Here is a 20,833-nt window from a genome sequence, read left to right as displayed (position 1 = left end):
TAGGCCAAAAAATAGACATTGCATCTTCAGAATTGCTGTGTTTAAAATGTGTTGTCACCGTCCAGCTGTCAGGTAAAGTAGGGTAGGGGATTGGAGGGGGTGCTCAACAAAGATGAGGCTAATTCTTACCACCCATAATTTTCTAAACAAGTCCTCCTTCCTGTGTGTAGTAGAAGAACTCTCGGACACATAAAAGTTTATTTTTTCAGTTACTTTTATTCATAATTTTACTTGGAGTCACATTGTGTTTCGTGGTCACCTAATGTGTTAGACTTTGGATCAGGATGTGCCCACCAGGCTTCACAGGTACTCAGCGTGAGGACGTCATGCCAGTCATCATACACTAGGTTGCACGCCTCTTTCCTCCGGATGGAAAACTCATACGTCTTTTCTGGCAGGAGATCAGGGACCTTGAAGTTGCTGTCATTCACAATGTATACGCCACTGTGTGCCACTTCATTGGACGGTACGTTTAGCTGTTGAAAGCGCAGTTCAAAACGTTCCGTCAGCACTTTCTGTCCGGAAACATGCCAGCTCAGAAAAGCCCAATCGTCAAAAGCCGTTGACTCCAATTGATCAAACATCACTGGCCCTTTGATGCTCAAGAACAGACTTAAGGGGGGAAGGTGGTGGACTGAAGTTTCCGATATGCAAAGGCGTGTAATTTGCAGTGGTGCAGCCGTTAGCATGTTCCTAAAATCGCCGACTAATTCCTGTTCATCCCACAGATGTTTGTATATGCCCTGCTGTATTGCTATAGAGAAGTCTGTGTTTGTCTTGATCATCTCCACCATTTCTTCTCTTCTATTCTTCAGCTCTTCCAAGTATTTCTGGAGGAATAATAGGTGCATCATGGTCTGCTCAAAACCTACTTCTTTCATACGTTTGAATTTCTGAGGGTCCAAAAGACGCATTGCGTAAATGGTTTGCACATATTGTAGACCAAATAATGTTTGTTTTGGCACGATGGTGATGAAAAACGAACTTTTTTTGAGCAGCTCCACCCGGTCTTCATAACGTTTGAACGTGGCCATGCCTATGTGTTCATCTATGAGCCGCAGGTAGCCCTTCCGGCAGAATAAAACTGTGTACGTTTCTTCTTCCTCCTCATCTGAGTCGACAGATGTCACACCGCTTGTCAAGTCATTGTCGCTTTTAGAGTGAGCCATTGAGGATCTGTACCACCGTAACCCTATCCAAGATAAAGGCAAGACATATTGACAAGCAGACCCTTAAAAAAAGAACAGCAATTGGTACAATTTATTTATTTCAGGTACTTATATAGAGCCGTCAATTTACGCTGCGCTTTACATATATACAGGTGAAACTCGAAAAAATTAGAATATTGTGCAAAAGTTAATTTATTTCAGTAATGCAACTTAAAAGGTGAAACTAATAAATGAGATAGATTCATTACATGCAAACCAAGATAGTTCAAGCCGTGATTTGTCATAATTGTGATGATTATGGCTTACAGCTCATGAAAACCCCAAATCCACAATCTCAGAAAATGAGAATATTGTGCAAAGGTGCAATATTCTCGGCTCAAAGTGTCCCACTCTAATCAGCTAATTAAGCCATAACACCTGCAAAGGGTTCCGGAGCCTTTAAATGGTCTCTCAGTCTGGTTCAGTAGGAATCACAATCATGGGAAAGACTGCTGACCTGACAGTTGTGCAGAAAACCATCATTGACACCCTCCATAAGGAGGGAAAGCCTCAAAAGGTCATTGCAAAAGAAGTTGGATGTTCCCAAAGTGCTGTATCAAAGCACATTAATAGAAAGTTATGTGGAAGGGAAAGGTGTGGAAGAAAAAGGTGCACAAGCAGCAGGGATGACCGCAGACTGGAGAGGATTGTCAGGAAAAGGCCATTCAAAAGTGTTGGGGACTTTCACAAGGAGTGGACTGAGGCTGGAGTCAGTGCATCAAGAGCCACCACACACAGACGGATCCTGGACATGGGCTTCAAATGTCGTATTCCTCTTGTCAAGCCGCTCCTGAGCAACAAACAACGTCAGAAGCGTCTTACCTGGGCTAAAGAAAAACAGACCTGGTCTGTTGCTCAGTGGTCCAAAGTCCTCTTTTCTGATGAGAGCAACTTTTGCACCTCATTTGGAAACCAAGGACCCCGAGTATGGAGGAAGAATGGAGAGGCACAAGGACCCAGAGTATGGAGGAAGAATGGAAAGGCCCAAGGACCCCAAGTATGGAGGAAGACTGGAGAGGCCCAAGGACCCCGAGTATGGAGGAAGCATGGAGAGGCACAAGGACCCCGAGTATGGAGGAAGAATGGAGAGGCACATGGACCCCGAGTATGGAGGAAGAATGGAGAGGCCCAAGGACCCCGAGTATGGAGGAAGAATGGAGAGGCCCACGGACCCCGAGTATGGAGGAAGAATGGAGAGGCACAAGGACCCCGAGTATGGAGGAAGAATGGAGAGGCCCAAGGACCCTGAGTATGGAGGAAGGATGGAGAGGCCCAAGGACCCCGAGTATGGAGGAAGGATGGAGAGGCCCAAGGACCCCGAGTATGGAGGAAGAATGGAGAGGCACACACTGCAAGATGCTTAAAGTCCAGTGTGAAGTTTCCACAGTCTGTGTTGATTTGGGGAGCCGTGTCATCTGCTGGTGTTGGTCCACTGTGCTTCATTAAGTCCAGGGTCTACCAGGAGATTTTGGAGCACTTCATGCTTCCTTCCACAGACGAGCTTTATGGGGATTCTGACTTCATTTTCCAGCAGGACTTGGCACCACCCACACTGCCAAAAGCACCAAAACCTGGTTCAAACCTGGTTCAGTGGGATTACTGTGCTTGATTGGCCAGCAAACTCGCCTGACCTGAACCCCATAGAGAATCTATGGGGCATTGCCGAGAGAAAGATGAGAGACATGAGACAGAAGAGCTGAAGGCCACTATTGAAGCATCCTGGTCTTCCATAACACCTCAGCAGTGCCACAGGCTGATAGCTTCCATGCCACGCTGCATTGAGGCAGTAATTGCTGCAAAGGGGCCCAAACCAAGTACTGAGTACATATGCATGCTTCTACTTTTCAGAGGTCCGATATTGTTCTATGTACAATCCGTGTTTTATTGATTGTATGAAATATTCTAATTTTCTGAGATTGTGGATTTGGGGTTTTCATGAGCTGTAAGCCATAATCATCACAATGATGACAAATCACGGCTTGAACTATCTTGGTTTGCATGTAATGAGTCTATCTCATATATTAGTTTCACCTTTTAAGTTGCTGCACTAAAATAGATGAACTTTTGCACGATATTCAAATTTTTCGAGTTTCACCTGTATATTGTACATTCACATCAGTCCCTAACCCTCAAGGGGCGTACAATCTAAGGTCCGTAACTTACATTCATACATACTAGGGCCAATTTAGACAGGATCCAATTAACCTACCAGCATGTCTTTGGAGTGTGGGAGGAAGCTGGTGTACCTGAAGGAAACCCACGCAGGCACAGGGAGAACATGCAAACTCCAGGCAGGTGGTGCCGTGGCTGCGACCCTAGTACTGTCAGGCGGAAGTGCTAACCATTTAGCCACTGTGCTGCCCCACGTTGGGGGTTAAAGAGTGTCTTTAGTTTTTGGATTAAAGTAGGAGGCTAGGCAGAGTAGGTATTTCCTATTTTTTTGTGAAGGTTTTAGTGTATTCTGGAAAAATTGCATTTAACCTCTTTGTGCCAAGAGTACACATATATGCCACCTCTCGGTGGGTGGGCCTTGAAACCGAGAGGCCACATATATGTGTACCAAATTGCAAACAAACCTGGGCCAAGAGCAGCACCTAACGGAAAGCTCCTCATTGCTACTTGTGATCGGGAGCTTTCCGATCATGTGACCGCTGTGACAGCTAATCACTTTAGTCACATGATCATAAACCCTGCCCTGCCTCCCGGCATGAGAAACCCCTTAAAGGGCTGGAAGGCGTTGGTGGGTGGGCCTTGAAACCGAGAGGCCACATATATGTGTACCAAAATGTAAAAAACCTGGGCCGAGAGCGGCGCCTAACGGAAAGCTCCTTATCGCTACTTGTGATTGGGAGCCAGGGGCGGACTGACAACTCATGGGGCCCCCGGGCAATAATGGATCATGGGGCCCCTGTGTCCTTGCCCAAACTCAAAAAAGCCTATGAAAAAGGTACCAGGGGCATCTCATGGGTCCCCCTACTGACCCCAGGCCCTGCAATGCCCGAGTTTCCAAATGGTCAGTCCGCCCCTGTTGGGAGCTTTCCGATCATGTTACCGCTGTGACAGCTAATCACTGTAGTCACATGATCATAAACCCTGCCTCCCGGTATAAGAAACCCCTTAAAGGGCTGGAAGGCACAGACGTTAAGGGTTTAATCCGAACTAAACTCTCTTAATCAACATTCTATTCCAGGAGTCTTCATAGCATTTTTTTCTATTATGGAGAGGAGGGGCTTTATCAGCACATCCCTCTGCCTGCATCCCTGAGCTAAGGACAGATGGATTCCAAGCAAATGCTACATTAATTGTCTGCTGGCTAGAAATGCCGGGGGGGGGGGGGGTTCAAAGTGAATTCTCAACAAATTAAAGATGGAGAGATGTGAATGGATGGGCGAGTTTGATCTGAATGCTAAAAATTTATTAAACAGTGTTTTTGGTTTGTCCCTAGGAGTCGCTAGAGATTTTGGTCTCCCTATAGTGTTGTACAGCCAGGCAACACGCATATCCTTCCAGACATGCATTCTAGAGACAGTAAACAGTCTTTGAACTTTTTTGGGGGGGATTTTGTTAGGGGATTGAAACTCGGATGGGGCTGAGGGATACATGGGATGCCCAAGGAACTGTAAAACGGAGGACAACCTCCTGGGGCTATGTACAAGTCTTTACACAGCAAAACCTCTTCTTGGAGAGCTCTCCAGCCTCTCCTGGTGTACCACCGCAGACCCCAGATAATTCTGTCTTATCCAGCTGTCTGAAGGAATCCCTGGGCAAGGGGATCCAGTGCCTGCCTCTTTAATCTATAAACAGTCCCCATTAAGGAGCTAATCAGGTTATCCACTAGAGCAGGGGTGGGCAACTGTGGCCCTCCAGCTGTTGTAGAACTACAATTCCCATGAGGCATTGCAAAACTGACCATTACAAGCATGACTCCCAAAGGCAGAGGCATGATGGGACTTGTAGTTCACCAACAGCTGGAGGACCACAGTTGCCCACCCCTGCACTAGAGTGTTTCTTTCCCCTTTAACTGGCCCGGGTAGTGTAGGATTACTCACTCAGTCCTGTTCTTATGAGCTGGTGGGTTGGTAGCTGCTTTTAGGCCTTCCGCTGTGCTGGCTCCTTCCCTGCTGCACAGGTGGTCCTCACTCTGGGGGCCGATGAGGTCTAAGCTTTCTTCCTCTCCAGTACCACTGCCTGGAGGTGGTCTCCTTCCCAACTGGACCCCCCTCCCAAGCTCCTGCACCTCAGCCTTCTCACTCCATTTAAAGGCTGCCCTGGCCCCATGCCAAGCCTGCTGCTTGGGGATTGGCCAGGGTCTCCTAAGCGTGCAGGCCAGCCCCTCCTAACCTCTGCCCACTGCTGGACAGTTGGGAGACCTTGTGGGTGTCGGACCACATTGGAGTTAAGTACTACAACTTTAATTCTGCTTTACTTCAACCTGGTACTAAGGAGTTCCGAGATACAATGAGCTAATTTTAAGAAGCATTTATTATAAGGTATAAAAAAATAGATGTAGTATGTCTCCTCTGCAATAGAAAGACTTTTTTTTTGTTTACAGATAAAGTTCTGCTTGAATGAGATTTTATTTCAGTGAAAAGCCTCCATTAAAAGGTAAATTCTAGAATAGACTAAAACCATCCAAAGGAGACACAGAGAATAAAAACACAGAAAAAAAGATACTTTTGTCTAAAAAAAAAATAAAAATTAACGCAGGTGTTGCTAGAGATTTGGGTCCCCCTATACTCCTGTACATCCAGGCAACAAGCATTTCCTCCCAGACATGGTATAAAAAAAATAGATGTAATATGTTTTTTTCTGCAATAGAAAGACTTTTTTTTTATACAGATAAAGTTCTGCTTGAATGAGATTTTATTTCAGTGAAAAGCCTCCATTAATAGAGACTAAAACCATCAATAGGAGACACAGAAACACAGAAAAAAGATGCTACAATCCAAAGTCATGCTGGTAGGTGAATTGGATCCTGGATGTCTAAATTGTCCCTAATATGTGTATGTATGAATGTAAGTTAGGGACCTTAGATTGTACGCCCCTTGAGGGTTAGGGACCTTAGATTGTACACCCCTTGAGGGTTAGGGATCTTAGATTGTACGCCCCTTGAGGGTTAGGGACCTTAGATTGTACGCCCCTTGAGGGTTAGGGACCTTAGATTGTACGCCCCTTGAGGGTTAGGGACCTTAGATTGTACGCCCCTTGGGGGTTAGGGACCTTAGATTGTACTCCCCTTGAGGGTTAGGGACCTTAGATTGTACGCCCCTTGAGGGTTAGGGACCTTAGATTGTACGCCCCTTGAGGGTTAGGGACCTTAGATTGTACTCCCCTTGAGGGTTAGGGACCTTAGATTGTACGCCACTTGAGGGTTAGGGACCTTAGATTGTACGCCCCTTGAGGGTTAGGGACCTTAGATTGTACGCCCCTTGAGGGTTAGGGACCTTAAATTGTACCCCCTTGAGGGTTAGGGACCTTAGATTGTACGCCCCTTGAGGGTTAGGGACCTTAGATTGTATGCCCCTTGAGGGTTAGGGACCTTAGATTGTACGCCCCTTGAGGGTTAGGGACCTTAGATGGTACGCCCCTTGAGGGTTAGGGACCTTAGATTGTACGCCCCTTGAGGGTTAGGGACCTTAGATGGTACGCCCCTTGAGGGTTAGGGACTGATGTGAATGTACAATATTTATGTAAAGCGCTGCGTAAATTGATGGCGCTATAGAAGTACCTGAAATAAATAAAAAATAATAAAATACTTTTGTCTAAAAATAAAATTGAATTCACTCATGCATTGCATTTTATTTTTTTACCAGCAGAGGGCAGCAAAGTAACTACAGAACTGCTAAGTGGGTCATCATGTCAGGTCTATGTGATAGACTGTACTAGGTTTATATTTGCACATGACAGACAGTACCAGAATCTGTGCCAGAGATGAGCTTGGTCCCATTAGGGGAGAAATAAAGGATCAGAATATCTCTCCATCATCCCTCCCCTCCGCCAGCACCAAATGCAAATCTCAATCCATGTAACGTGTCCTTACTGAGGGTTCAGGAAGAACTAGGGCAGCACTGAACCCTGGGCACAGGCTGGCAAAGCAACATGAGAACAGATTTGGTCATCCGAAGCAACAGTCAGTGTAGCTCAATTCACAAAGATTCAACACAAGGATGAGAATCTTCATTTTTCTTTATATTTAGCCATGTGGCTCCAATTTTAACATCTCATTGGACTGAAAAGTCTGCATCCTACCGTTCAAAGGGCATGTAGTTTCTGCACAAGCTAGCAGTCTATACTGAAGCTGGAGATTTTTGCTGTGTCTGCTGAAAATGTAAGGCTTAACCCATTAGAGGACAAGCTACATTTAGGCTAGGTTGCGTTTGAGCCGTTTCTGCATTGCGTTTTTGCACCTGTGTTTTCGATCCGTATTGAGGTTTTTTTTTTTCTTGTTGCTAGGCAGATTTAAAATGCAAAGCTCAGCAAAAACACAGCAAAAACACAGCAAAAACATACTACATGCTTTTCTGCAACGTTTCCATTGAAGTCTATAGAACCAAAAACACAACTTTTTGTGTTCAAAAAAGTCCCTGACCCTTTCCAAAAAACGCATCGGGTGAAAACACGCAGATGTGAACGTGTCCCATAGGAAATGTTAAATGGACTGTACTGCGTTTCTGCAAAACACTACAGAAAACGTTTAGGTGTGAACCCGGGGTAAGTCATGCGCCCCTGAGCCGCCACCCTTAACCTCTTCACGCTGGGCGAATGCAAATGTGCGGCCTCCTGACGTCAGGGCCTAGACCCTGAGCGGCCGCACATTTGCGTTCTATTAAAAAAGAACATATGTCCTGAGAGCGCGCTCCCAGCACACACGTTCGGTGCTCACAGAAAGGTCCCAATCTCCTCTTTCGATCGGGACCTTTCCCGATCATGTGACCGCCGTGACAGCGCATCACGGCGGTCACATCACCCTAAACCCCGCCCTGCCTCCCAGCTTCTGAAACCCTTAAAGGGCTGGGAGGCACCAGCGTTAAGGGGTTAATCTGAAAATGGCAGGTGTGTTTACACCCCTTATGCAGGCCATAGACGATTCGTTTATCGGCCGATTTTTCGTGCGAAAAACGAAACATCGTTCGTTCTGGAAATCGATGTTGCCACCAATGAGTGTGAAAATCCTCCCTTTTTCACACATTTTCCAGCATGACCGATAAATGAAATGAGGAGAAACCGCGAAAATCGGCCGATGCCATTGCTCCACTAACAATGCGAAAATTGGCCGATTATTCTTTTGGATGAAAAATCGGCCGATAAATGAACCGTCTATGGCCTGCATTAGTCATGGCATTTGCCCACGGCAAAAACTACCCACCATGTGGTAATCAGAGGGCAGAAAGCCTACCAAAAATGACCCATTCAGGTGAAAGGGGAAGCACCACAAATACCCTGCAGCTGCATGCAATGCATGTGGTTGCAGTGCGTTTGTCAGCAAAAATGGTAACATCACCTCCTCACTGCCTGTCAGTCGCCTCCGAAAAGCATTCCAAATGTGGATTGCTCTTCAGGTGAGTGGCAAATTTACACAAACGTCTAAATGCCCCCTAAAGCTTTCAGTAGTGCCCTCTATGCATGCCCCACCACCTACCAAAAGGCAGCAGTTAGTAAAGCCAGTTATGAAGTCACTACTTACCTGCCACTTAAGCTGTCCATACACGTGTAGATTTTCAGATAAGAATATTCATACAAAAAGTCGTACAAAATTCTTTGAAAGGACGAATGTTGTTTGAAAATTGTCTTTTGCTTTTAACATTCGAGTTTAAAATGAATGTAATTTCTGAACGATAACCACATACACTGGTCAAAAACAAACATCGATTTGACCCCCCACTAATGATTAGAAAATCAAACTAATATTCTTGAAACTAAAATTCTTGAATGAAAATCTATATGTGTATGGCCAGCTTTAGACCTAACGATGTAAACCTATAAGGGTCGTTGTCAATAGCATCGAGATTCTTCCGATATCATTCAGTGTTCACCAACAGAGGCATTTTACCTGCAGTTGACTCCCTTCTAGCAGATTTAGCATTCCTATAGAATTGTATGGGATTGCAAAACCCATCTGATGCCAACAACAGTCCACTGACATACACTAATGGTGGCTATACACGTGTAGTTTTTCGGTCGAGAAGATTCGTAAGAAAATTTGTACGAAAATTCTTTGTACATTCAACGAATGGACAAATGTCGTTCAAAAATTCTCTTTTGCTTTTAACATTCGACTTTAAAATGAATGTAATTTCTGAACGATAACCACATACATTAAATTCATTTGATTGAGAAAATTTTTCCTTCCTTCCCCTTCAAATTTTCCCGTCAAAAACGAACATCGATTTGACCCCAACGATTAGCAAATCAAATGAATATTCTTGAAACAAAAATTCTTGAACGAAAAATCTACACATGTATGGTCAGCTTAACTGGGGCAATGCGTGGTGAGGACAGTGAAAACAAAGGTTTACTGCGTACGGGGGAAAAAAAAATGATGATTATTCTTGAAATCCATTATTCAAGAAATTGTGCGCTTTGGAATTTTAATAAAGCTTGTTTGATTGCAGGGCAGTTGCATTTTTGAAGAACCTGCAGACAAAGGACATAATGCTAAGGGCTTTTTATACGTTTTTTTATGCGTTTCTCAGAAGACCATCTGCCAATAAAAAAAAAAGGATTCTCCAGAAAGGTAGAAAGTGATTCAGATATGACCAATATCTATAATTGTTAGCAGTAAATACCCCAAAAATAGTCAAAATTTGGTTTATGAGAGCTCATGAAACACTCACCGATACAAGGCCAGCCTATACACCCGTGTCCCAGAGGCCATCTGAGCTGACAGTTGCTGTCTTCAAGTGCCGCATACCTCATACAAACCTCTTCCGGTTTGAATGGGGGAGGTTGGGTGTCATTGATTGGTGGAAACTGTCTCCAGGGCAACTGAAGCAAGTATCAATCGGTAAGACCATCGCCCACATGGAAGAAAAATATATTTGAAATATATTTTTAAAATATTCTTCCCAAAGATATCAACATTTATTTGAAATGCTACAATTTTGGCCATATTCAATATATTTCAAAATATATTTCAATAAATATATATATATATATATACATATATATACAGACATATATTTAAAATGCTACATTGGAAATGCTACAATTTTGGCCATATTCAATATATTTCAAAATATAGAGAGAGAGATTTGAAAAGCTACATTTGAAATGCTACAATTTTGGCCATATTCAATATATTTAAAAATATATTTCAATAAATATATATATATATAGACATATATTTGAAATGCTACATTTGAAATGCTACAATTTTGGCCATTATCAATATATTTCAAAATATATTTCAATATATATATATACAGCATGTTGAAATGCGTTTTTATTACAAAATTTATGAAAAATATTTTTGAAAATACGTTTTCAAATATACTGTGTGTCTTTAAAAAATACATATCTACATTTTTGGAATGCATTTACAAATATATGTAAAAACGTGTTAAAATTACTTTTTTATACGTTAAAACAAATCTGAAAGAATATATTTAAAATATACATATTTTTACAAATATTTTTCATATATTTTGTAATATACAAAAAACGAATTTCAACATGCAGTGTATATATATATATATATTTATTGAAATATATTTTGAATATATATATATTGAAATATATATTTATTGAAATATATATTGAATATGAAAAATATATTAAATATTGAAATATATATTGAATATGGCCAAAATTGTAGCATTTCAAATATATGTCAATATATTTGGGAAGAATATTTTTAAAATATATTTCATATATATTTTTCTTCCATATGGGGATCCCCAGGGTACTTAAGGTAAGCATCAATGGAAGGAGTGGGGGTGGTGGAACAATACACATCTATGGGGACAAAAAAAAGAAGCCTATATATTCAAATCCCTTTATACCGATGATTTTCAAATATTTTGTAATATATAAAAAACGCATTTCAACATGCAGTATATATATGTAATTGAAATATATTGAATACGGCCAAAATTGTAGCATTTCAAATATGTGTCAATATATTTGGGAAGAATATTTTTAAAATATATTTCATATATATTTTTCTTCCGTATGGGTCCCCAGGGTACTTAAGGTAAGCATCAATGGATGGAGTAGGGGTGGTAGAACAATACACATTTGTGGGGACAAAAAAAAGAATTCTGAATAGTCAAATCCCTTTATACATATGCTGATCCTGTCTACTTATGAATCTTTTGTCTTTGAGTTAAACACTTTCCTCATTTTATCCCCTAGATCTTCTCCTTGCGATACTTCTGACAGACCCCGAATCCTCAAGTCATTCCTTCTATCTCTATTCTCTTGATCTTCCAATTTGTAGGCCAGCTTCCTTTGGTCTCTCTGGATTTCTTCCAATTGCTTTTCTAATTTTCTAATTATTTGGGCATGTTTATCCAGTTTACCCTTCGTTTCTTCCACCCGAGGTAGAATTTGTCCCATACACTGTTCAACAGGTAAAAAGTTTTGGGCATAAAATTAGCTAATCTTACATAATTTTGGGGTGCTGAAAACGAAAATGACCCTAAAAAATGTTGATTGGCTCTAGTTTCCATGATATATTCACCCATCTAATGACGTAAGCCATTCAAAATTATGATGCAACTTCAGCTGCATATTGCGCAATTGATACTGGTGACCAATAGAAAATGTCATGTATACTGAGATGATGCAATATTAGCCTTTAATTGCATCACTTCACTGCATAAAAGCTGCAGTATCTGTAGCTGATTGTAGTTGGACAGCGTCTTTACATTTCGTTTTATGCTTATATAGGCTACTCAGTAATGCCTCGAACTTGTGTGAATAAAGCAGATAATTTCTGCTATATCTGCGGTGAAATAACTTTTATCGCACAAAAAAGGAGGATAACAGGAATGATTAAGAAAGCCTACAACTTGTATTTTGGCTGCAAGATAGGAGACCAGGACAAGAGCTGGGCACCACATATATGCTGCAATTCTTGTGGGACGGCACTGGAGCAACGGTTGAATGGAAAAAAGGCATCTATGCCTTTCGCTGTGCCAATGATTTGGAGAGAGCCAACAGATCATGTTAGTAATTGTTACTTTTGTATGGTGCCTCCAATTGTAAAAGGGCTAAATAAGAAGAAAAAGTTATCTGTGCACTATCCAAATATTCCATCGGCAATACGTCCAGTTCCTCATGGAGAGGGGCTACCAATTCCTAAAGCACCAGAATCCTTCGTGGTTGAGTCAAGTGAGGAAGAACCTGAAGCGTGTAGTCACGTGCAGTTGTAAGAGATAGCCCTTTCCTCGAATAGAAGAGAAAAGCCAAGAGAAGCAAAACCGACACAAACTGAAGACAAAACTAGTGAGAATCCTAAGTATTAAAATGATTCAACTTAGCTTATGGCTATAATTTTTCTTGGTAATCCTATGCAATATATTATGCCATTTAGGCTTTGTTATGTAGTCAATATCACTTGCTTTATATTTGTGGAAAGACATCTATCTATATAATTATTGTGCATTATGTAGTCATTACGCCTATAGTAGAAAACTTTCCGTTTACAGAAAAACTAGAACCAATTGACAAATTTCATTGTTATATTTGAACTCAGAATGTGAAATTCATTAAGAAATGGATCCTTTTGTTTCCAAAACTGGCAAAAAATAAAAATTTGTTGAACAGTGATATCATTAGGTAGCATCGCCATTTCATTCTTTATAGAATGCTCTAACTTCACAAACTTTTCTGCGATATCCATTTTTGTAAGCGTTTGTGAACTTGCACATCGTTCCTCCATATTTTCTATTTCACTTTCCATAGTTATGGGATCATCCAGATTGCCCTGATCAAATGTTTCCATCCTGTGGAATGTTTGACATTGGTACAGACCAGGGGCAGACTGACCATTTGGAAACTCGGGCACTGCCCGAGGGCCCGGGGTCAGTAGGGGGCCCCATGAGATGCCCCTGGTACCTTTTTCATAGGCTTTTTTGAGTTTGGGTAAGGACACAGGGGCCCCATGATCCCCTATTGCCCGGGGGCCCCATGAGTTGTCAGTCCGCCCCTGGTACAGACACAAGAGGTGACACACACACGGTTAAAATGGCAATTAAAGGTTAATTTCCCACATCTGTGGCTTTTTAAATTGCAGTTAGTGTCTGTGTATAAATAGTGAGTTTGTTAGCTCTCACTTAGCTCTAACGTGGAAGCACTGAGCAGGCTAAATACTGAGCCATGGGGAGCAGAAAAGAACTATCAAAAGATCTGCGTAACAAGGTAATGGAACTTTATTAAAATGAAAAAAGGATATAAAACAATATTCAAAACCATGAATATGCCAGTTAGTACTGTTCAATCACTTATTAAGAAGAGGAAAATTCGGAGATCTCTGTCTCCTGATAACAAGCCAATGTCAGGTCGACCAAGAAAGATTGCAGCCACAACTGCCAGAAGAATTGTTTGGGATACAAAGAAAAACCTACAGGTAACCTTAGGAGAAATCCAGGCTGCTCTGGAAAAAAAAAAGCGTGGATGTTTCACGGAGCACAATACGACGCTACTTGAACAAAAATGAGCTGCATGGTCGAGTTTCCAGAAATAAGCCTTTACTGTGCCAATGCCACAAAAAGGCCCGGTTACAATATGCCTGACAACACCTTGACAAGCATCACAGCTTCTGGCATGATGTAATCTGGAGTGACAAGGCCAAAATAGAGCTTTATAGTCACAACCTTAAGAACAACCTTATGTTTGGAGAGAGGTCAACAAGGTCTATAGCGACAAAAATACCATCCCCACTGTGAAGCATGATGGTGGCTCACTGATGTTTTGGGGGTGTATGAGCTCTGAAGGCACGGGAAATCTTGTGAAAATTGATGGCAAGATTAATGCAGCATGTTATCAGAAAATAATGGCAGACAATTTGCATTCTTCTGCACGAGAGTTGCATATGGGACGCATTTGGACTTTCTGCCATGACAATGACCCTAAGCACAAGGCCAAGCTGACCCTCCAGTGTTTACAGCAGAAAAAGGTGAACGTTCTGGAATGGCCATCACAGTTTCCTGACCTTAATATCACCGAGCCACTCTGGGGAAATCTCAAACGTGCGATTCATGCAAGACATACAAAAAAACCTTTTTGGTGATGCAATAAATCCCACATTGAATTCAAAATCCTACATATACCAAATGATCTAATATAATATAAATACACCAACTCAAAATAGTCCAATGTGAACTCCAAAATTATGCCCAAAAATTGTCCAAAAATTGTCCAAAATAAATCCAATATAGTGTCCTAATTCCAATCTTTTCCTTCCAATCTGTGAAAATTATTCCTCCAAACACGTACCTCGAGAAATAAAAATAAACAATCTAGTGCAATACAATTAATTAGAAAAAATCACCCCGTGAAACTCCACACTTCACTGCAAAAGTATATGTATTTGTGAAAAAAATAAATAAATAAATAAATAAATAAATAAATTCAATTATACCAATCTTATTTTATAATAGTGCAAAAACCACATCAATCAAAAGTGTGCGCACTCTGTGATCACTGCTGCACAGTGAATTCCTTCAACCACCACACAATAGTACAAAATACTATTACCCTCTATGTGTGTAATTGAGGCTCTACCAACATTATGGATCAGTAATCTTCCAAAAATCTTCTTTTGGGATATTTCCAGGTCCTTCATGAAGCGACCATGCAGGGTCAAACTGCTTTTTTGCTGTTAAGCACAGCCAACCACTCAAGGATTGAGTGGTTGGCTGTGCTTAACAGCAAAAAAGCAGTTTGACCCTGCATGGTCGCTTCATGAAGGACCTGGAAATATCCCAAAAGAAGATTTTTGGAAGATTACTGATCCATAATGTTGGTAGAGCCTCAATTACACACATAGAGGGTAATAGTATTTTGTACTATTGTGTGGTGGTTGAAGGAATTCACTGTGCAGCAGTGATCACAGAGTGCGCACACTTTTGATTGATGTGGTTTTTGCACTATTATAAAATAAGATTGGTATAATTGAATTTATTTATTTATTTATTTTTTTATTGTTTTTTTCACAAATACATATACTTTTGCAGTGAAGTGTGGAGTTTCACGGGGTGATTTTTTCTAATTAATTGTATTGCACTAGATTGTTTATTTTTATTTCTCGAGGTACGTGTTTGGAGGAATAATTTTCACAGATTGGAAGGAAAAGATTGGAATTAGGACACTATATTGGATTTATTTTGGACAATTTTTGGGCATAATTTTGGAGTTCACATTGGACTATTTTGAGTTGGTGTATTTATATTATATTAGATCATTTGGTATATGTAGGATTTTGAATTCAATGTGGGATTTATTGCATCACCAAAAAGGTTTTTTTGTATATATTTAACACTTTCTAGGGTGGAAAGTATTGACTTTTTGAGGATATAAGGAGGTCATATATGTAATTAGTGATTCATGCAAGACGACCAAAGACTTTGCATGACCTGGAGGCATTTTGCCAAGATGAATGGGCAGCTCTACCACCTGGAAAAATTCGGGGCCTCATAGACAACTATTACAAGAGATGCTAAATGAGGCAATATACAGGATTAGGAACGATTTGAACAGGATTTGAACAGGGGGCATTTCATTGGTTCACTTCGTTTTATGATTGTGCCTATAGCTGAAAATGAATCCCATAAGAAATAAAAGAAATGTATTTTGCCTGCTGATTCACGTTTTCTTTAACTACATCCCGTCCGGCCCATGTATATAAACGGCCGGACGGTGGCACTCCAGGGGCGGGTTGCCGTTCATAAACGGCACCACGATCTGGTGCCCGCTGTGTCCGGAGGACGCAGTGGAACAGCGAACGTCGTACTGGACCTCTGTGCGAGGTCCCAATCATGTGATCACTGATTGTCCAATCAGTGATCACATGAAGAGTAGTAAGCAAGATGTCACTTCTGACATCATTGCTTACTACGTGTGAAATCTGTGAATGATCACAGAGGTCACATGGTACAAGGCTATTCACAACAGCCTTGTACCATGTGACAAGCTGTGACCACTCACAGCTCACACAGTAGTTCTCAATGGCTGCAAGAATGCAGCCAGAGAGAAGGAGAAATTATTGCTTTTACAGCCTTTATGGGTGTAAAAGCAATCAGTGTAAAAAAAAAAAAATCTTCATCACCCCCCACAAGTAGTACAGTGTCACCATGGTGACACTGTACTTGTAGGGTGACAGTATGTAGAAAAAAAAAACAAATAATAAAGAGCAGGGCCCTCGAACCCCTCGTGTATTGTTTTGTTACTGTATTGTCTCATGTTCTGTCCCCCACTATAATGTACAGCGCTGAGCAAACCTTCTGGCGCTATATAAATACTGTATAATAATAATAATAATATATAAATAAAGGAAAAAAAATTAAAAAATTATAATTTTTGGTTATAAACTAATTTGGGTTATTTTTTTTTTACTAAAAAGATAACTGAATAAATTTTGGCCAAGATCTATGATGAAATATTATTTATTTGCAAAATTTTATAAGAAAAACACTTTTTTTCAAAATTTTTGGACTTTTTCATTTATATAGCAAAAAAAATAAAACTGTGGTGAATAAATACCACCAAAATAAAAATCTGTCTCAAAAAATGCTAAAAAATTCATATGGCTACAGTGTTTCATGACCGCGCAATTGTCATTCAAAGTGTGATAGAGCTGAAAGCTGAAAATTGGGCTGGACAGGAAGGGGGTAAAAGTGTCCGGACTGGAAGTGGTTAAAAATGGTGCGCATACCAATTCTTCAAGGGGAGGCAAACATTTGAACACATCTGTATGCAGCAATGAACTGCAAAACACATCTTCTCTACAGTATGTAGTTTGTTGTCAATTATTGTAATTGGCACCCCAATGCACAGCACCATATACAATGTATTGTGGTGCGCCCTTAAAAAAAAAAGGTCAGGTTTTGATTGATTGTGGTGCGTTCCTGATGAATAGGGTGATCTAATGCACTGCCACACATCTCTAAAGAGTAAGTCAGCCCTAAAGACTTCAAAGTTTTCCAAAAGCCCTGCAAATGCTTAGTAAACATGCACTTTGCTCCTTAACCCCTTGGCACCAGTGCCTCCCATCCCTTTAAGGGTTTCAGAAGCCAGAAGATGGGGTGGGGTTTTAGGCTCATGTGACTGCCGTGATTTCCCCATTGAAAACAATGGAAAACATGGCAAATACGCATCAGAAACACACCTGCGTTGCATTTTTGATGTTTTTTTTGAGTCATATGTCCTTTAAAAATGCACCGCAAATGTGGTAAAAACATTTCAAACACACGTGTGCGTTTTTTACCGCTGATCAGTGTGAAAGTAGCCTTTAGTGTTCCTTCACTCATGTCACAGCTCTCTAGAAATCCTTACATAGCAGCAAAGTCGGACATTAAAAAAATATTTCCTAACCTGGGCGGGTGGAAGGAACGAATATTGTTCAATACCCCCATCAGCACAGACACAGAAAAGTTTATTGTTTTCAGTTATTTTTATTCATAATTTTAATCGTCGTCACATTGTGTTTCGTGGTCACCTAATGTGTCAGACTCTGGGACCCCATGTGCCCACCAGGGTTTACAGATAGTCAGTGTAATGACATCACACCACTCATCATACACTAGGTTGCACGCCTCTTTCCTCCGGATGGAAAACTCGTACGTCTCTTCTGGCAGGAGACCTTGGATCTCGAAGTTGCTGTCATTCACAGTGTACACGCCAGTGTATTCCATTTCATTGGATGGTACATTTACCTGTTGATAGCACAGTTCAAAACTTTCTGTCAACACTCGCTGTCCGGAAACATGCCAGCTCAGAAAAGCCCGGTCTTTAAAAGCCATTGACGCCAATCGATCAAACATCACTGGCCCTCTGGTGTTCAAGAACAGCCTTAAGGCAGGAAGCTGGTGGTCTACAGTTTGCAATATGAGATGGTGTTTTATGTGCAGTGGTCCAGGCAATAACATGTTCCTGAAATCATTTACTAATTTTTCGAGCTTCGACAGATACTGATTGAAGGTCTCCTGTGTTGTCAGAGAGAAGTCCCCATCGTTTGACTGGACCATCTCCACCAGTTCTGCTCGGCTTTTCTTCAGCTCTTCCAAATATCCCTGGAGGAACAATAGCTGCATTTTGGTCTGCTCAGTACCTAATTCTTTAATTTGTTTGAATCTCTGAAGGTCTAAAAGACTCATTGTGGTAACGCTGTGTGGCGCAAAGGATATTTTTTTGGGCAGGACGGTGATAAAAAACGAGCTTTTTGTGAGCAGCTCCACCCGATCTTTGAAATCTCTGAGCTTGGCCATGCATAGGTGATCATCTATGAGCTTTAGGTAGCCCTTCTGGTAGTTCAAACTGGCAGGTAGTTCTCCTTCATTCTCTTCTGTTTTGACAGATGTCACACTGCTTGACGAGTCATTGTCGCTTGTAGCTTGAGCCATTGAGGATCTGTACCACCGTAACCCTATCCAAGATAAAGGCAAGACATATTGACAAGCAGACCTTTATACAAAAACACAATTGATACATTGGGGGGTAAAGAATGTATTTGGTTTTGGAGAAAAGTAGGAAGCTAGGCAAAGTAGGCATTTCCTATTTTTTAAATATTAAACATATTAAAATAGGTCTATAGGCAAAACTTTTTTTTTTTCATTTTGGACAGAGCAAGGGAGGGTTATCAATCCTGTCACTTTATTTTTTGCCATCTGTGTCCCATGGGGGAAGTTTACCTTCACTTCCCGTCCCATAGCCAAAACAAGAAAGGAGAAAAAAAAACCCTGTAAATTAACCACTTGCCTACCGGCACTTATACCCCCTTCCTGCCCAGGCCAATTTCCAGCTTTCAGCGCTGTTGCATTTTGAATGAAAATTGCACGGTCATGCAACATTGTACCCATATGAAATTTGTATCATTTTTTTCACATCAATATAGCTTTCTTTTGGAGGTATTTACTCACCGCTGAGTGTTTTATTTTTTGCGCTAAAAAAAGAGCAAAACATTTGAAAAAAAAAGTTTTTCTTTGTTTCTATTATAAAATTCTGCAAACAGGTAATTTTTCTCCTTCACTGATGTGCATTGAGGAGGCTGCACTGATAGGCAGCATTGATAGGCACTGATAGGCGGCACTAATAGGAGGCACTGATGAGGTGGCACAGATAGGCAGCACTGATGGGCAGCACTGATGAGTAGGACACAGCGATCACGGAGATCGCCGGGGGCGCTCGGGAGGGTGTGTTCTGGGAGGACGTCATATGAGGCCCGCTTCCCGAACTGGCTGGCCGCAGTGAAGTTGCCATTTGGCTATCTGCAGTCAGCAAGTGGTTAAAGGAATTCCAATGGGAAACTAGTGACCCCAATGGAAAAAATTCCCCTCTATTACTTTTCTGGGGACAACCCAAAGTTTGGAGGTTTCTTTTACTTTCCCTTTCGGTGACGATGGTAAACAGGACAAACACAGGGGGTCAATCTCCTTAACGGGAGCACAGACTGCAATAAAAACCTAATAGGTGTTCTAATCTATCTCCACTCTGCCCAGAACAAAAAAAAAAAGTGTTGTCTTTAGTTATACTTTAACTATTTTATTCATTATGCTGCTAGCCTTAGTAAATAGATAGGAAGGTATATTATATTTACTTGTTTTAAACTTTCTTTCCTACTATTCTTCAGTTGCTTCCTGTTTCCAGCATTAATAATTTTTAATCATTATGCTGCTAGCCTAAGTAATGAAATAAGAAGGTATATTTTATCTACTTGATTTCAACTTTATATATATATATATATATATTTATTTATTTTTTTTCATTTGCTGCCTGATTCCTGGCCTAGTCCCAAATGATGTCATTCATTCCAGGAGTCTTCATGGGATTTGTTTTTCTATTATGGGGAGGGGGGCTTTCTCAGCCAAGCACACCATCATGCCTACATGCCTGAGCTAAAGGCAGATGGATTCCAGGAAGTAAACGCTACATAAATCATCTGCCCTTACTCAAGATGGCTCCATCTAGAAATTGTTAGAGGGGGGGGTTCAAAGTTAAAGCATGGAGACGTAGATGGGTAAGTTTGCTTTCAATATCAAAATTTAATTAAAAAGTGTTTTCGGGTTGTGGTGCTCAGATACAGTTTAGTTCCGCTTAAAAGTGTATGTCCGGCCAAAACCTTTTTCTAAGTTTTGGATAGAGTGGGGAAGGGTTAGAACACCTGTTTTATTCTAATAAAAACAAAAGAGGATGCTTACAAGGTACTGTGGAAACAATAGTTATGAGAACATTGGGTAGATTTAAAAACAGTAATTATAAAGGATGACAGTACATAATAGAGCCTTGTCTGTTTTGTTCAGCGCATCGAAATCTCCAACAGCGTGTTTAATACAGTCTCTGTACATTCATTAGAATATTATTCCAAGCAATCCCGAGAAATAAATGAGAAAATTGGAGAAGGAATACAGTGGGGAAAATAATTATTTGTCCCCCTGCAGATTTTGTGAGTTTGTCCACTTACAAAG

At 41.0% G+C, this 20,833-nt stretch overlaps 2 protein-coding genes across 2 annotated transcripts; both read right to left on the bottom strand.

Moving 5' to 3' along the window:
- Nucleotides 1-196: 196 nt before the first annotated feature.
- Nucleotides 197-10,124, bottom strand: LOC149435554 (fibronectin type III domain-containing protein 11-like). The gene is made up of 2 exons (XM_089662534.1): nucleotides 10,043-10,124; nucleotides 197-1,192 (listed from the first exon to the last, which is right to left on the bottom strand). The coding sequence occupies exons 1-2, from the start codon at nucleotides 10,122-10,124 to the stop codon at nucleotides 228-230; spliced, it is 1,047 nt and encodes a 348-aa protein (XP_089518660.1). The 3' UTR covers nucleotides 197-227.
- Nucleotides 10,125-17,836: 7,712 nt separating this feature from the next.
- On the bottom strand, nucleotides 17,837-18,772 carry FNDC11 (fibronectin type III domain containing 11). Its single transcript, XM_089662531.1, has one exon. It carries the CDS (start codon nucleotides 18,770-18,772, stop codon nucleotides 17,837-17,839), a length of 936 nt encoding a protein of 311 aa, XP_089518657.1.
- Nucleotides 18,773-20,833: the final 2,061 nt, after the last annotated feature.

The sequence above is a fragment of the Staurois parvus genome, unplaced genomic scaffold, assembly GCF_062004578.1.
Source record: "Staurois parvus isolate SC_StPar_1 unplaced genomic scaffold, SC_StPar_1.0 ptg001490l, whole genome shotgun sequence".
Classification (NCBI taxonomy): domain Eukaryota; kingdom Metazoa; phylum Chordata; class Amphibia; order Anura; family Ranidae; genus Staurois; species Staurois parvus.
This window is presented reverse-complemented; position numbering and strand designations above follow the sequence as displayed.

What these genes read in the sequence shown, in the direction of transcription:
- LOC149435554 (XM_089662534.1), bottom strand. Translation starts at nt 10,124, where the DNA reads ATGAGGTATGCGGCACTTGAAGACAGCAACTGTCAGCTCAGATGGCCT. An exon ending in TATAGGCTGGCCTTGTATCG is followed by an intron (nt 1,193 to 10,042) that starts GTGAGTGTTTCA and finishes TATCTTGGATAG; the next exon opens with GGTTACGGTGGTACAGATCC.
- FNDC11 (XM_089662531.1), bottom strand. Translation starts at nt 18,772, where the DNA reads ATGGCTCAAGCTACAAGCGACAATGACTCGTCAAGCAGTGTGACATCT.